The sequence below is a fragment of the Hoplias malabaricus genome, chromosome X2, assembly GCF_029633855.1.
Source record: "Hoplias malabaricus isolate fHopMal1 chromosome X2, fHopMal1.hap1, whole genome shotgun sequence".
Lineage (NCBI taxonomy): Eukaryota > Metazoa > Chordata > Actinopteri > Characiformes > Erythrinidae > Hoplias > Hoplias malabaricus.
This window is the reverse complement of record NC_089819.1, coordinates 23,314,590-23,332,034: the sequence shown is the minus strand read 5'-3', so window position 1 is coordinate 23,332,034 and position 17,445 is coordinate 23,314,590. Positions and strand designations below refer to the sequence as shown.

At 41.2% G+C, this 17,445-nt stretch overlaps 1 protein-coding gene and 1 long non-coding RNA gene across 2 annotated transcripts in view; one reads left to right on the top strand and one right to left on the bottom strand.

Moving 5' to 3' along the window:
* The window catches only part of LOC136677282 (cilia- and flagella-associated protein 299-like), a 109,641-nt gene that overhangs the window by 6,434 nt on the left and 85,762 nt on the right, over positions 1-17,445 (bottom strand). Inside the window, exon 4 of the mRNA XM_066654776.1 lies at positions 16,970-17,112. Within this exon, the coding sequence (XP_066510873.1) occupies positions 16,970-17,112 (143 nt within the window). The remainder of the gene's footprint in view (positions 1-16,969; positions 17,113-17,445) is intronic.
* LOC136676197 (uncharacterized) lies at positions 9,544-14,204 on the top strand. The gene is made up of 5 exons (XR_010796256.1): positions 9,544-9,618; positions 11,219-11,284; positions 12,320-12,387; positions 12,847-12,928; positions 13,716-14,204. It is a non-coding gene; the product is annotated as an uncharacterized lncRNA (long non-coding RNA).

Here is a 17,445-nt window from a genome sequence, read left to right as displayed (position 1 = left end):
CTTTTAGGGCATAAACACAGAAAAACAATCACTTATTTCTTTAAAGACATTTTCAGTGCATTGTATGGAACCATCCCACATTCTTCAGCCTAATCCTGTTGACCCAGAGCACACTGTCTATTGGGTTCTATTACTGTTGTGCAACCTCAGATCATGTCTTTGACATATGGTCAGAAGAGAGAGGCTGTTTGGGAGACTATTCTTGGAACTTGAAGTGGGGTTCTGGGCGGACTCTGCTTTAATCTAGAAGACAGAACCCCTGCTAGATGAACAGAGGTAGGACTCTGAGTTATATTTGAAGTGACGGGGTTGTGGCGGAGCAGTCAAGGAAAGGAAAAGTCGCAATCATTTTACTGAAAATTGCCATGATATAATGAAAGAAAGAGGTAATTTTCTTCTCTTTACTTATGCCATCACTGATAAATGATATTTTATATATAGGGACCACCACAAAGCAAGTATGGTTTGGGTGGTGGATCATACATCATTCTGTGCTGTGTTTTTAAAGACTTTGTCTATTCACTGTTCACTCTACCTCATGATAAGTCAGTGACAGGAGCTCATCTATTGTCTTGGTCTATTCTATTCTTGTGTACTATTCTCTGTCCAATAAGGTGTTTAAAAACTCCAGCACCACTGCTGTGTCTGATCCACTCAGTGTCACTGCAGTGCACATAATGATCCATCACCCACCATTGAAGAGCAGGGTGGAACTGAACTGTGGTCAGTGGAGCTGAGTGAATGGACAATGAGTGTAGATAGGGTAGATAGAAGGTATGTTTTCCTAATCCAGTGATCATTCAGTGTCCTAATCCAGTGATCATTCAGTGTGTGTGTGTTTGTTTTTATTAATTAATTCCCGGAGCCACTGGGCGGGAACACACACTGGAGGGGGCGTGAGTCCTTCGCAGGGCAACACCAACACACACATACTCACACCTTTGGACACTTTTGAGTAGCCAATCCAGGAGGAGCACCTGGAGGAAACCCATGCGGACACAGGGAGAAGACACCAAAGTCCTCACAGACAGTCACCCTGAGCGGGGCTCAAACCCTCAACCATGGGACCCTGGAGTTGTGTAACTGTGACACTTATATAAACATGAATAACAATCATTATAATTGTAATTCCAGACTTAATTATTGCAGAGTTAAAGTGTAAATTATCGGTGTGAATAACAAATATGAGTATGGTCACAATTTTTCATCATACTTTCATTATTATTCTGTACATTCTCACCCACAGGGCTCAACCAGTTCCTTTTTGCGCACCCAACATGAGTTATTCAAGCTGAACCAAGAGGCTAAAGTCCATCCATTCCATGGCTGTAACATCTTGAAGTATTGCCAGATTTTCACCATAGCTTTCGCAGGCAGAGCAGAAAGATGTGGCTTAAAGTTTCCTTCTCAAACAGCTGAGGTGACCAGAAACGGCCTGGTGGCAACACCAAAGCAAACAAAGAGTGCTTCTGATGAAAGGCTGGGTAATCGGAACTAAACTAAATGTAACGGATGGAATTAAACATCCTCAGAGGATCCCTTCTTGCCATCACTGGAAAGACCTTTCTTCCTTCGCATGCGGTCAGCCAGTGGAGGCTCTCTCTGCCTTTGCAGTAAACATGGCAGCTTTTCACACTAGAGGCTAGATTCCGTGGGGGGAATACAGTGGTGCATGAAATCATAAGTTTAGCCCATGCTCCATTTGCACTTTATATCAAACAAACTAGTTCTGGGGAACGTCCCGAGTGACCAGCACTGACTTCCCTCTCCTCTTTCCTTCCATATGGCTTCGAATGTAAACACAACAAAACGGATCTTGTGAGGCGTTCAGAAGCAGAGATGCATATGCACTTCCTCTTTTTTTTAGAAAGGTTTGACAGCGTTTTTTTTTTCAGTGTCTATTTATACTGAAATGCCATATAGCAATTAACATTTTTGGGTAGACCACTTTTATGCACTGGTGAACCACTCACTTTTGGGTCGAGGCAACAGGACAGATGTGAGATATTTTAACAGGGAACATGAAAAGATGGGCAGAACAGTGTTCCACAGCCTTTAAATTTGCGAGTCGGAGTGGGCTGGAAGGTCGGCCAGTTGCTCCAGAGCTCAGCGTCTGTTCGTTCCGTGACTGGAACACACACAAACAATGCAACACACATGTGCGATTTGGACATGTTCTCCAACACTTGTGGCCCCTTGCTGTCCCTGAAGAGATGTCACCCAGCAACGTCAAATGCTTAACATCAACCACGGCGATGGCACCACACCCTCGCTGCCTCGCAAATGTGTGAAAAAGCTGGGTTTTGTGGAAACTCAGCTGTTAATAATAGACCTGTGCCTTTACTATAAAACCTGAAGCTGGGAAAAGAGGAAAAGGGAAATCTGTACATTTCCATGGTTACTATACAAAAGCAGTTTTTTTCTTCCCTGAATGTGTTTTAGGGAGAAGTTCAGCCATCTTACAGTCTGAGAAAAAAAGATACATCCTATTACTCTAGCTTTGGCAAAGGAAATCCATATACACATATAAACACATATATAAATATGACATAAAAATGTACCCTTGGAACAGCCTAGGCTCTATTTTCATGGCTCAATGCTGATGGAAAACTCACTTACCATGACTGTGTAAATCTATTGCAATGCTGTCACACATTTGGCCCTTTGGTAATTTGGTGGATCAGGAGCGATTGCTCTAAGACTACAAGGGAAGCTCAGCTTCCCCTAAAATGTCAAAAAATAAGTGATCAAATATATACTGTTGTGTGTACATGTCATTGAATAAATATGCACTACAACGTGCTCAACTTTTGTTCTGAATCAGCTTCTTATCGCTGGTAAAGACGCAGCTTTCCTCTCAATCATTCCCGCAGTTTCACAGTGCTTTAAACAGTGAGGACGCTGAGCGTCCACAGAGTTCAATAGCGAAGCAGCGAAGTGCAGCGAAACAAGACAAGTCATTGGATAAATGCTGGGCCTTGTCCCGCCCATTGGATGCTCAGCGTCTCTGGGGGTCTATGGGGCAGTGGGCTGGCCTCGGCTGGCCCGGACGCTCAGCTTCTGCATGATGATGTCTGATGTCTGATGTCTGAGGATGATCTGTCTGAGGCTGAATGCCTTTTTGATTGACAGCGAAATGAGCGAATCAGCGATCCTTTGGTGTAAAGATCCGTGGGAGCATTAAATTTTCATTCTGTTCTGAGTTGAACCGGAAACTTTCTTAATCCTCTTAGCGGCATTTTCTTTGTTAAAAACGACTAGTGACAAATCGAGCTTCTATTTCTGGTGGGTTTTTTTTTGTAGCTGCTTGTGTCTGGAGACTGACTTCTATCACTCTTTCTGACTTCTATTGCACTTTCTGACCAGCGGGTGCTGCTGAGACCCTCCCCCGTCACAAAGCACATGGGCCAAGGCCGTTTAAGCAGCCTAGCTCTGCTGGCCATTGAGAAGTCACTAGGTCAAATCCCTGGAAAAAACGACAGGTACGACAGGGTCACAGATCATTTTCTTGAAAAGGAACAGAGGGTAGAATATAATGTATAATGTATAAATACATTTTATGATTTAGGCTGAAATTGATCTTCCCCTCCTTGAAAGACCAGCATCCGCCACTGTGGTGGATGGTTCCGGAATGTACTAATATTTGGTGTGTGTCTGGAAGGTTTATTATTTTGTTGCTCACTTTTTCATTTGTTAGGGCCTACAACATGAATAACCCAGATTAAACAAGACTTTCATATTGGCTCTCATATTCTCCCCAGTACATTACTGACAAAGCATCCCACAACTGAAATATCTTAGACCATGAAGATTTGTGAATAGTGGTACCATGCAAACCGGGCATTCTTCTAAGTGTCTGGAACCAGTTATCCTCAGTAAAGTAGGACAGCAGTCTTTACAGCGGTAGAGTTGACCTTAGCCGCAGGTGCACTGCCGAAATTCTGCTTGCTTGGTACCAGATGGTTTTGTTCACTGAAGCATGCTGTATTTCTGCTGTGAAAGGTCTTCAGGTCTAATAGTGCCTCAAATGCATGCACATATGTAGGTATGTAGATGTACAAACACAAACACACTCCAAAGTCCTTGACAATGTGTGGTAAAATCGGATATACCAAAAGAGTCCGTGCATCTAAACATCTGTCTGGATGATCACTGAGGGATAAACACACGGACAGAGGGAGGAAATCGACCATGGAGTGTGTGTATATTACGCTTTAGATTCTTCTCAAATGGATTACATTTCAGAGGCTTCTACAACAGAATTGTCTAGAAGTACTTCAAGTAGGTTTAAGCCGGCTTGCATTCAAATGAGGTGCATATAAACCTATCCCCCTGAAAAACATGGTGGAAAATACTGTTACAAAGACTTGTTTAAAGCCCTTCAGGACCATTTTTGTTGGGCTATGAACATGAGGTCATATATCCCAGGTTGTACAATGGAGGATTTCTCAGTCAAAAATGCTTCAGACCTCCTCCAGGCTGGAGAGGCGTGAATTCTTGACTTGAGTAATTCCTAAAACAGCAGGCAACTTCAAATGAAAACAATGTTTTAAGACAAAGTGACGTCTCTTTGGCCAAACTGAAGTAGCGCTTTGAACACTGGAGTGCTGTGTGTCCTTGCTGCTGAACAGAAACGTAATCACTGCATTACCCCTGTAATTGGTCCACATCTCAGATGGCTCCCTAAAGTGGCATGAAAAAGGTGGCACACCACAGGTCAAATGACGTTAAAATCATTTTCAAAGAGACAGAAAGTACACATTCTCTGAAGAGAAAGCAATTCTGCAAATTTTAATGAATGAAATGTGTCTGCGTAGGTTTCCTCTGGGTGACTGTCTGTGAGGAGTGTGGTGTGTTCTCCCTGTGTCTGCGTGGGGTTCCTCTGGGTGACTGTCTGTGAGGAATGTGTTGTGTTCTCTCTGTGTCTGCCTGGGTTTCCTCCGGGTGACTGTCGGTGAGGAGTGTGGTGTGTTCTCCCTGTGTCTGAAGGGGTTTTCTCTGGGTGACTGTCTGTGAGGAATTTGGTGTGTTCTCCCTGTGTCTGTGTGGGTTTCCTCCGGGTGACTGTCTGTGAGGAGTGTGGTGTGTTCTCCCTGTGTCTGCGTGGGTTTCCTCTGGGTGACTGTCTGTGAGGAGTGTGGTGTGTTCTCCCTGTGTCTGCGTGGGTTTCCTCTGGGTGACTGTCTGTGAGGAGTGTGTTGTGTTCTCTCTGTGTCTGCCTGGGTTTCCTCCGGGTGACTGTCGGTGAGGAGTGTGGTGTGTTCTCCCTGTGTCTGAAGGGGTTTTCTCTGGGTGACTGTCTGTGAGGAATTTGGTGTGTTCTCCCTGTGTCTGTGTGGGTTTCCTCCGGGTGACTGTCTGTGAGGAGTGTGGTGTGTTCTCCCTGTGTCTGCATGGGTTTTCTCTGGGTGACTGTCTGTGAGGAGTGTGGTGTGTTCTCTTTGTGTCTGCCTGGGTTTCCTCCGGGTGACTGTCGGTGAGGAGTGTGGTGTGTTCTCCCTGTGTCTGAAGGGGTTTTCTCTGGGTGACTGTCTGTGAGGAATTTTGTGTGTTCTCCCTGTGTCTGTGTGGGTTTCCTCCGGGTGACTGTCTGTGAGGAGTGTGGTGTGTTCTCCCTGTGTCTGTGTGGGTTTCCTCTGGGTGACTGTCTGTGAGGAGTGTGGTGTGTTCTCCCTGTGTCTGCGTGGGGTTCCTCTGGGTGACTGTCTGTGAGGAGTGTGGTGTGTTCTCCCTGTGTCTGCATGGGTTTTCTCTGGGTGACTGTCTGTGAGGAGTGTGTTGTGTTCTCTCTGTGTCTGCCTGGGTTTCCTCCGGGTGACTGTCGGTGAGGAGTGTGGTGTGTTCTCCCTGTGTCTGAAGGGGTTTTCTCTGGGTGACTGTCTGTGAGGAATTTTGTGTGTTCTCCCTGTGTCTGTGTGGGTTTCCTCCGGGTGACTGTCTGTGAGGAGTGTGGTGTGTTCTCCCTGTGTCTGCGTGGGGTTCCTCTGGGTGACTGTCTGTGAGGAGTGTGGTGTGTTCTCCCTGTGTCTGCGTGGGTTTCCTCTGGGTGACTGTCTGTAAGGAGTGTGTTGTGTTCTCTCTGTGTCTGGAGGGGTTTTCTCTGGGTGACTGTCTGTGAGGAATTTGGTGTGTTCTCCCTGTGTCTGTGTGGGTTTCCTCCGGGTGACTGTCTGTGAGGAGTGTGGTGTGTTCTCCCTGTGTCTGCGTGAGTTTCCTCTGGGTGACTGTCTGTGAGGAGTGTGGTGTGTTCTCCCTGTGTCTGCGTGGGTTTCCTCTGGGTGACTGTCTGTGAGGAGTGTGTTGTGTTCTCTCTGTGTCTGCCTGGGTTTCCTCCGGGTGACTGTCGGTGAGGAGTGTGGTGTGTTCTCCCTGTGTCTGCGTGGGTTTCCTCTGGGTGACTGTCTGTGAGGAGTGTGGTGTGTTCTCCCTGTGTCTGCGTGGGTTTCCTCTGGGTGACTGTCTGTGAGGAGTGTGTTGTGTTCTCTCTGTGTCTGCCTGGGTTTCCTCCGGGTGACTGTCGGTGAGGAGTGTGGTGTGTTCTCTCTGTGTCTGAAGGGGTTTTCTCTGGGTGACTGTCTGTGAGGAATTTGGTGTGTTCTCCCTGTGTCTGTGTGGGTTTCCTCCGGGTGACTGTCTGTGAGGAGTGTGGTGTGTTCTCCTTGTGCCTGTGTGGGTTTCCTCCGGGTGCTCTGGTTTCCTCCCACGGTCCAAAAACACATGTTGGTAGGTGGATTGGCGACTCAAAAGTGTCCGTAGGTGTGAGTGTGTGTGTGTCTGTGTTGCCCTTTGAAGGACTGGCGCCCCCTCCAGGGTGTATTCCCGCCTTGCGCCCAATGATTCCAGGTAGGCTCTGGACCAACCGTGACCCTGAACTGGATAAGGGTTACAGATAATGATTGAACGAATGAAATTTATTTTATAAACACTACACAATTGAACTGTTTGTGTACTAGTTAGAATGACAATTGTCATTTTATTCAACAAAGAATAATGTAAATATGAAGTTGTTTGAAAATGGCAAGTGAGAAGAATTTATTGGTCACTGCTGTCGTTATGAGCTCCATCAGGAAAAAGTGCTGCAAAAGTATGTACATCAATTTGTTCTTGGGGATAATATTTTATCCAAAAGAAGGTGTGAGTTTTGGTTTTGGGGGTTTAAAGTTTAAACTGATTTCAGTTTAGCATATTAATACTTTTTTACAATAAATTATAATTGCTATTTTATTGCTAAAAAAGCCTATGCAACAGTTACTGTAAAACGACAAAAGAGCAGAAGAAACACCTAATTTTACGCCTAATCTGTTACTGCATGGAGTAGGCTTCTACTGATGCTGTGTCTGAAAGATGTTTAGTTATTATTTAGTATAATAATGAGAGCATATTTAGAGTTACACTTTATAAAAATATTGGTTAAACAAAAAAGTACTTAATTTAATAATCAGCAGTTATTTTATTCAACTCTAAAAGTATCTTTAAAAACAACAACAAAAACCCTGTATTACAGCCCTCTTTACTTTGAAGCTGAAGCATTTGTATTTTGATCAAGCATTAAACTGTTTACTGCTGCCTACCTGGGATCACTGGACCTAAGCAGGAACACAGCCAGGACAGGACACCAGTCCATCACAGGGCATCACACAACCTACCAGCATATGTTTGTGGACTGTGCGAATGAACCAGATCATCCAGAGGAAACCAGCGCAGACACATGGAGAACACACCACACAGTGACTCGAGGCAGGGGAACCCCAGGACCCTGCAGCTTTTTGGAATGCAATAACTAACTGGTGAAGGTGGTTCTCGACAATTATTGATCCTTTAAATAAATAAATAAACAAGTTAAACAAACACTAAATGAATACTCAGCTCTAACGCAGTACAGCGCAAGTCCAGTCCTAAGTCCCACCAGTTGTGGTGTCTTGTTTTGGTGCTTTTTTTTCCCTCTTTCTCAAATAATCGGATTCATCTCATCTGTTAAATGCCTGGTTTAGTGGGTGTGTTTAAGGGCAGGAATCACCAAACTATGCTGGACAGCGGCCATTTCTTTAGTCTTTAGCTACAGATTATTGCTTGAACTGGCCGAGGATCTGAATATGTCCTCAGCTGGTGGTCATGGATTTTTTTTGTTGCCACCCACCCCCACCCTCTCTGTGATGAGGGGAACAGAGTCCAACTGTGGTGTGGAGCTGTGCATCTGTACGGGAAGAACTCATCTGCTCCATGTTAGTGGCAACCGCAAGCACTGCCTCTTATTTTTCCAGAGAGAGAGAGAGAGAGATGGAGAGGGGGGTTGGGGTGCAGCTGCTTACTCTAAAGTGCATTTTACTTCCTTAGCTTACTCTGGTAAGCCAAATGCTGGAGTGTGTTTCTGTCCTGCAGTAGCACAGGTGTGGACACTGTTTCACGTGAACTCTGGCCGTATAACATCTGGAACACTGCTTCACAATGGATCACCGTTCTCTCTGATTTATTCACACACAGGTATGGATTCATCATGACTGAAAAGGGACTTAAAGATAAGAAAGGACTGAGGGTGAAGAAAAAAAGCAAAAAGGAGGAGCAAGGAAAGGAAGGAAGGAAAAAGAGCAAAAGGGAGAAAAAGGAGAGAAAGAGAAGATGAGAGAGAGAGAAAGACTGAAGCCAAAATAAGAAAAAAAGAGCTTGAGAATGGAGAGAGAGAGAGAAAGAGGGAAGGAAGTAAAAGGAGGGACACAAGTATAAAGGAGAGATTTGAAAGAGGAAAAATAAAGAAATGACATTACATTACATTTGCTTTCCTCTGAAAACAGTGACAGAGAACTCTGTGACAATGAGAGTTTTCCTTTGTCTATCACTTTAAATTCAACTTGGGAAAGCCTTGGACGTTTAGTGACTCACTGAATCAGGTGCATCTTAATGAGCCTGAACTCTGACGTCTGCAGCGCTGTGGCCCGAAGGCACTGGAATCTGACCCGTGCTGTGAGACAGGATTATACTGTTTCTTGCTCAGAGTGTCTGTGTGTATCATGCTCTACATTTGTTTAGGAAGATTTGGCCCGAGCCCCCAGAGTCCGAATGGAAAGGGCTCACTAAAGCCTTGTCACTGACTCAGCCCCAACTCCCATGCAAGGTAATGAGCTGGGGAAGAAGCATTAATATAAACTCGGGAGGCACACCCTGTAGCCAAGCTCCAAGCCACATAACACTCCTCCTCCGGACAGTACCTACTGGTCCAAGCTCAGTAAGAAAACCCTGAAGGGTCAAAGAGAGTTTCGGAGAATGCGAGGGATGGGTGCAAAAAGGAAATCAGTAAATCAACCCCAGAGCTATGAACCTGACTATTTTAATGTGAAAAGTAATAATAAAAAAAAGAACACATCAATACACTCTAAAAAATGCTGTTTTTTTTATATAACCCAATTGCTGGGTTGAGCATGTTGGGTCATGATGTTGGGTTATTTTGACTTAAATTGGGTTAATAACAAGCAACCCAGCAGCGTTGGGTTGTGTATGCGGACCTGAAAGGGAACAGTCACGTCGTGCGTCGGAATAGGCGGGAAGCCGAGAAGCTCGAGAGAAAAGAAGAAACCGAAGCTGAACACCAGAGGAGAAGAATTTCTTTTGGCCGCGAGCATATTTGTAAGTTTTTTTTCATTTACATAAGTTTAATATATAGATTAAAACCGTTTTGTATTAATCGGGATCTTAGTTGAGTTCATATTTCTGGGAGCGAGTAAATCCCAGTTTCCTGACTAACGGACATTATCATTCTGCCGAAGGAAATAAAGACCCAGGCTAACGTCACTAGCTACCTAAGTCAGGTTGATTTTACTAAACCTATATTTATGATGTTTATCGATGTATCTTCTAGTGTATCCAATTTGGAAGCACTGTGTTTATTAACATTGGCGTTGCTTTGATGTTATTTCTTGCCTGCTAACGCTAGGTCAGTTACGCTAGCGGTACCTCAGATAAATGTCCTGCTCTGCGCCTCCGTGAGGTAGCACTAGATAGCGTTAGCTGAGTTGAATTAGCTTCCACCTGACTTAAGTTCACTTCTGCCGTTCATGGACTGATGTGGCCCGTGTGTGGTAGCCTTAGGGTATGTCATGCTTTATCCCTGTTGGGATGTTCGCTTTTTATATGAAAGCCAATGCGCTAAAAAAAAAAATATCTGTACAGCACTCCTTAACCAGTGCTTGTGATTCCTTTGAAATGAATACCTCCTTTGCTTGTTTTTTTACTTATATGAAAAGAGTGATAAAAATTACGATGTGAAATCAGAAAATAGCTTTCCATCTTCGTATTAGAATTTTCATTTCCACCTCAACACTAGAAGCATCGCGCTTATTTGACTGACTGAGACCAAAGAGAGCCGCTGGTTTCACAGCTGTGACTAAAGTCTCCCTTCCGCACCAAAACCAACACAACACACGGAGTAAAGTCAGTCACAGGCTCAAATACACACCGGCTCTCTGTGCTCCTAGTGTTAAAATTGTCACTAGTCGAAGCTGATGTTTCCTTCCTTATTTATTTTTCCCCCTTCCACCTTAAATGCTATTTTCGGAAGACGTTTGCTTTTTATTCTCCATTTTTCGTGTTCAAATGATTATTTCTACCTTAAACCTGTCAGTATATGAGGCTAACATTGGCGTAATTCACTATCTTCTTGTTTGAATTAGTAGTTCCATCTTAAAAGGGGTAACTGCGATGATTGTTAGCTTTTTTTAAAAAAGTCTCTTTCCTCATTTTCTTTGTTCAAAATGCATTAAACACCTTTTAATACCACTCGTTATATTCGTAAAAACAAACCAAAAATATTTTACCTTTTAATACCCTTTATTCCTCATGTACCTCTTATAAAACATGTACTACACTAACTTTACCTAGTTGTTAACAGGAGCTGCGTATGAGATAAATATATTCATATTTCCTGTTCATATTCATTAGTGTTGCACCTTGAAACCAGACAATCGCACCCCAATATGGTGCCCACGCCGAAAAAATTGTCATTTCAACCCATGAACATGATGGGTACTCGGCAATGTGACGTCATGCACGTCGGCAATGTGACGTTAATGTAACCCATTAATAAATGCGTAATACTATGTCAACAATATTATGTCAACACAGTGGATCATCTTGACTTTCTAACTTTACACATGGTGTTTTTTTTATTTGGTCTTGTACTATGAAGTATTGTACATGTCTTTCTAAAATGTTATGTTGATATCTGCAGTGACACATGGATGAATTTGTTCAAACGAAGACTGGAATCTTCAAACATTAATTCCTAAAATCAAAGGTATGTAAAATTTTTGTGTGCATCCTCTCTCTCTCTCTCTCTCTCTCTCTCTCTCTCTCTCTTACTCAATTTTAGTTTTGCAACAATGTATATAATGTTTAAGGACAGTGAGTTTTCAGGTATAGACGTTTTGTCTATACATAAAAAAAACAAGGTTTTGTCTCGGTTTTGGCCTCCCATCCCCACACAGTGTTTTAGGTCACTGAAAATTGAGATTTTGCAAAAATGCTCTCCCAAGGTGGAGACTTTTAAAAACATGGTTGTCACTGTGCTCACGTGGATGAGGAAAACTGAGACAGCACATCTGTCTTTGTCTGAAATACAAATAGCTTTTCACTTTCTCTATATTAAATTACATCAGTCATACACTACACTGTACAAAAGCAGATAGCAATAGATTTCAGATTCCCACATATGAATAAATATAAATGATGTTGTATTAGGAATATATAATGCACTGTTAAGATTTAGATTCAGTAAGTCAATGACTTGCGTAGTGCACTACATAGGGAGTATTGAGTGATTTGGGATTAAAACTCAGGCTTCATGGTGTTTTGATGTCCCGCTTAAAGGGAATGTCTACATTTGTTGGAAAACACAGTTCTCTCCGTTTTGTTTACATTCGTAAGTTTTGCGTCTTTTAAGGTAAACGCCACGTTTGAGGGGGAGAAAACTGTAAGTTTTATTCTTTGTTTGAATTACCACAGAAACTCATTTATAACTCGAGTAGTTAAGTTTTGTAGCGCTTTTGGTAATTAAATTCTTTACTTTTTTAATATTTGTTTTTAATATTACACAACAGTTACCTTAAAAATCAGTGATGACCTTTAAATGACAACTATTTGGTACACAACACTTTAAACTTTTGTACACATATTGAGGTATGTATAAAGCATGTATTTGTCCCCAGAGCACTGACCTGGAAAGTTTTGTTTTATATTTAGGTTTAAAATCTTCACATATAAATAAATAATCAAATTTCTTTTTTTTTTTAAATATATTTAAAAAATGTATTTTATTACCTCTACTCCTCAGCGTCTGCTGTGACTGTGGACAGGGCTATGCAAGAGAGGCTTAAGGACAACATTCATCCACCAAGCCAGGTTAGACAATACATGAAGGTGACTGCATAGAGCTAATGGATAAGGGAGAATCGGACCAAAACAGTTGTAGAAATACTACAAGAATATCCACGTCTGTTGGACACCGCATATGGAGAGAGATTAGTCTCAAAATACTTTACAAATGTGTAAATGTTAATCCACAAATTAAACACAAGTCATAAATTTGTTTCACTGTTCACAAATGAACACATCCCAAGCTGTGTCTCACAGTCTGCAGTTTTTACAAATACAGTTACATTCATAAATACATGTGTTTGTTTTTCATAGACATATCACAATTTTATGCAAAAATAAATACATTTGTTTAAATTTACATTGTAAATATTTGTAAAGTCGAAGTCTCGAATTTAAAATTTATTTGTAAATTGTTGAATCTGCGTTTGTGAAGAGTCACTCACGTGTTTTCCGTGACGTGCATTTGTTCATTTTCTCTGGCAGGTTTTTGGATTTTGAGACATTCCTCTCGCATTTCACTCGATCCAAATACAAATGCAGCCTGATCCACAAAAGTGGCCAGCAGGTACATATACTGGCAAAGTATATATAGCCAGTTTGGAATACAAATATTAAAATGTTCAAGATCTGATAGATGTATGTTTATTAGTCATGAGAAATGTGTGTTGAAATGTGCTAATTATACACTTTAATTAAAGGAGTAATCTTTAATGCTGACAGCAAGTGGTTAAAATGAGTAGTGCACTCCACATTCAGAACATTACCCACATCCTCATTTTAAAAGGCAGATGTTTGCTTTTTATTCATAATTTTTGTTTTCAAACAGGAAAATATAGAGATATATTTGAAGCTGTTCCCTAGAAACAGAAAAAATAGATTTTTATGCTTTTGCAGCTGATTTTCTTATGTAATGCATAATGAATGCATTGACCAATACATTCTTCTTGCTGGCCATAATCAATTTAAAGTCTGTCATGTTATCTAGTAACATAGACTCCTTAATATGTATTATATTAAATAATATACATAAGAGATGAAACAGCGCCACTTGATTTAGGCTTAGTGTATTTTTGTCTGTGACTTTTTTATTCTTATGGGCTTTAGACAATTACATTTAAAGCATTTTTATTTTAAATGTGCGAACATGGGAAAAATCAGTAAAATATAATGTAAAGTTGGGATAAACATAACAAACAAAAGCAACTGATACGCTATCAAAGCTAGCATCTGTCCAAACATATCATTACTCTAAAAGCTTAGTGTCCAGGCTGTAGGCCACAAATGTGCAGGTGCTTTTTATTTCTGTTATATAGTCCATCCATCCATTATCTGTAACCGCTTATCCAATTTAGGGTCGCGGGGGGTCCAGAGCCTACCTGGAATCATCGGGCACAAGGCGGGAATACACCCTGGAGGGGATCTGTTATATAGTACAAATGCTTAATCTATTGTGGGCTGTACCCTGGAATTCCATGTGAGTTAGTTTGTGATTTTGTTAATTTATTCACTCATTCATACATCAATTCAATTTCCTCTTTCCCACCTTTGCTCAACTTGTTTTCCTAGGTTGGAAGTAATATGGCTGAGTATTTAAGACATACCAAGGACACCAGGGAGCTTCCATATGTTCTGATGCTTGGGGACTGCAGTCGTTGTTCTCAAGCTTTTGTAATCATCAGTGGAGAAGCTCTGGAGCAGAGCACACTACTGAGAGCAGTGGATGTTTGCTTCAAAGCATTGTACGTATTTGACCTCCAATATCTTGTTGTCATTTATTAATTGTATTTTCAATAACATTTATAACCTGAAGAAAAATAATTTGAACTTGTTTTTTGTGGACTTCTGGACTAGATGTGTTTCTTGGTAAATTATTTTGTGTTGCTTGATTCTCCTGTTGTTCATGTGTACAAACAATATAAATACACTTTACATTTTATTTTTGAATATTTTAAATGTATAAAAATCTACAATACTTTGATAACTTGACTATTGTACGTATGTCTTTTATTCCAGCTAGACACTGATTATATTTTTATTTTTGTTTGTTGGCTTATTAATAAAAATATTCTGGAGTAATATTTGTGTACATGCTTGCATTAAATTGATTAAAAATGAACCAACCCAAAGGTTGCCGTAACCCAACAATATAGTTGTTTTTACCCAATAGTGGGTCAATGTCAATAACCCAGCCTGTTGGGTTAAACTGGTAAAATAACTAATGCTGGGTTTGTCCCTATTTGACCCAGCGCTGGGTTGACAAATTGAACCAACTTGGGTTATTTCAACCCAACCATTTTTAGAGTGTATAAAGGCTACTAACACAACAAAGAAGCAACACAAAATAGTGTAGCATTGGCTATGGACTTTGGAGGGCGTGGGTGCCAAAATGGACTCTGGGAAGCCGCTGTATTTGCATGACTCTGTTGTTTTCGCTGTTTGTGTTTGGTTGGGACTGTATGGTGTGTTTAGATGTATGCTCACTGTAATGTTGGGCAATATGAGTGCACTTAAAGCACCCTGTTAGCTCAGATCGTATGTTTTATTTGACTTTTTTATTTGATCTATTACACCACTAGTCCCCAGGGTCTTCCTTCTGAAGCTGGCAAACACTCTGAGACAGACTAATCCCATTTTCTAACCCATCGTCTTGGCTTAAAAAAAATGTGAGAACAATAAAACCTTCAGTCAGACCGGATATAAACCATTTTTTATGTAGCTAATGAAGGTAGGGTTTGTTGTAACTTTGAACTATTTCAATTAGTCGATGGTTACACAGTGTATAGAGCAGCTGACCAAGTCAAATTACATCAAAAACTAAAAGAAATGATGTTGTTCCAACAGCAACAGTAGAGACACACAACATGAACTCTCTCTCACACACAGAGTAAATACTTCTTTCCAAAAGCACCAGTTTCACGGGATCTCTAGCACATGTTTGAGATGTATCAGATTTGCCACTGGGTAGGCACATGTGGAATGTTTGAAGGTTCAAATGAATCCTTGCCAGCACACGACAGAAACAGCTATGCTCTAAATGAAGAAGACATTTGCGAAGGCCCTTTTTTGTGGCTGAAATGCAAGTCCAGAAAATGTGCTTTTTATGCAGGCATTCAATGATAAGTCTCTTCACTGAGCAGTGATGTAAATATGACCTTAGCAAACAGTACCAAACAGAGCCGAGCTCTCTAGTGTATGTTTTACTGAGCTCAGCACAGAAGGCATGCCTGGCAGAAGTAATACACTACTACCAAAGGAGTACCAAAGGTACTACCAAAGACTTGCTCATCCAAGAAATGAAGACGATTGATGGATAGTTCCTTCCCCATTTGCTGCATTACTAGATGTTGGAATAATACCATCCTCACAAATTTTGTGAGGATGGTATTCAGGGACCAGAGCATTAGTGTGCTTAGGTACTGGTGTTGAATGATCACTTCTGAACCAAAACACATATTTCAACTCATCCGAAAGGTAAGCAAAGATGCTCCAACACTGGGGAGTTTACACCTTCACAGGTAAAAGAAAAGCATTTAGCATTGGCCATGTGCTTCTCCCCGGATTTTCATTTGTTGATAAGTGACATTATTAGATATATTTAAGTGAGCGGCGTTCTAAATGTGTTTACTTACCTCAGCGGCTATGTGTTGGGAGCGCGCACACTATGACATAAAATGCTCTTTTTGTAGACAGCTCACTAAGTTTTGGGACAGATCGTATATAATCTTGGCTCGTATGGCTGACACCTCCTCACGGATGACTGCCCACCACTTGAAGTTGAATCAAAAGACGGGTACTGTAAATTCCAGAAGTCCTTACTAAGATCTTGTACCTTTTCATAAGAACCCTTTTGTCACTCCTACCAAAGCTGCTCACAGTCTTAATGTATCTTTGGATGACCAGTTATGATTCTTCTCTCATGTTTTTAACCTGACTCAGTCATAGAGGTTTCTCCTTTACCCCTTTCCACTTTTTTATTTCTTTGCATCTTAAGACTTGACTTACGTAGCTCACTCCTGACTAGTTCTCTTCTGTGAGACACGAGGCTCTTGCAACTGTTATGGCGCTGCAGTTTCTGATGCAGTGGTGAAAACCTGATCAGAAAGTCAAGCTTTTTGAGCTTATGGTATTGTGTTAGCATCAAGTCTCTTCTATGTCCTCACACCCAAACGGACCTTTCACAGGCTGTACACACAACAGAGGTCCTCAGTGTCCTTAAACATGGCCAGAAACAGCATGCATTTAAGCAAACATTGAACATAAATTTAAATGATTCAATGTTTAAAAGAGTGTATTGTAAAGTACTATACTAATTAGGAGGCGTGGCCAGTATATAAAATGGAACCACACTCAGCAGCCTAATAAAAAAGTTGACAACACCCAGAGAATGGCTTCCAAAATCATCATAAATACAGAAAATTAGGAACAAAATAGACCCCCACACTTATATTCTTTGCAATGTAGATCTATAGCAGAGTGCAGTTTCTCAGCTCTATTTGAATGTGAATACAAACAGTACATGACAGGGCTTAACCTTAAGAATCCAGCTGTGGCTCAACACTACTTACTGGAGTCCAGTTTTAGCACATAACCATACAAGATGGCTTACCTTAAATCGGTCAGTCTTGGCAAAAGTCGTTTCTTTCCACTGAAATATGGTTCAAAGTCTTCGGATTGGAGTCTGTGGGAGTAGTCTATATACCCAGATATTTCCTGTCCACGAGAATTGTGGTCCCTTATGAAAATGATGGACTACAAAGAAAAAACAGGAGAGTATGAAGTATGAATAATCGGAAATATGCTATGTTGAGAAAACAGTCTTGAAAGAAGAACTGTAAATAATTCCAAATTCAAAAGTAATTTTTATTACAATTTTATGAGATTAAAGATCAGAGTGTGGTTCAGATGTCAGATTGACAACAACCCAGAGAGCCATATTGAGTCAATCTGATGCCAAATATATCCCCTTTAAATTCGTTTTTTTGGTTATTTTTGTCTGGATGATAATGATGAAAGAGTGACTTAGAACAACGTTCTGCGAAGAGGGACATTGTTTTGGCTTGTGTGTTTACTTCAGAGTAAGAG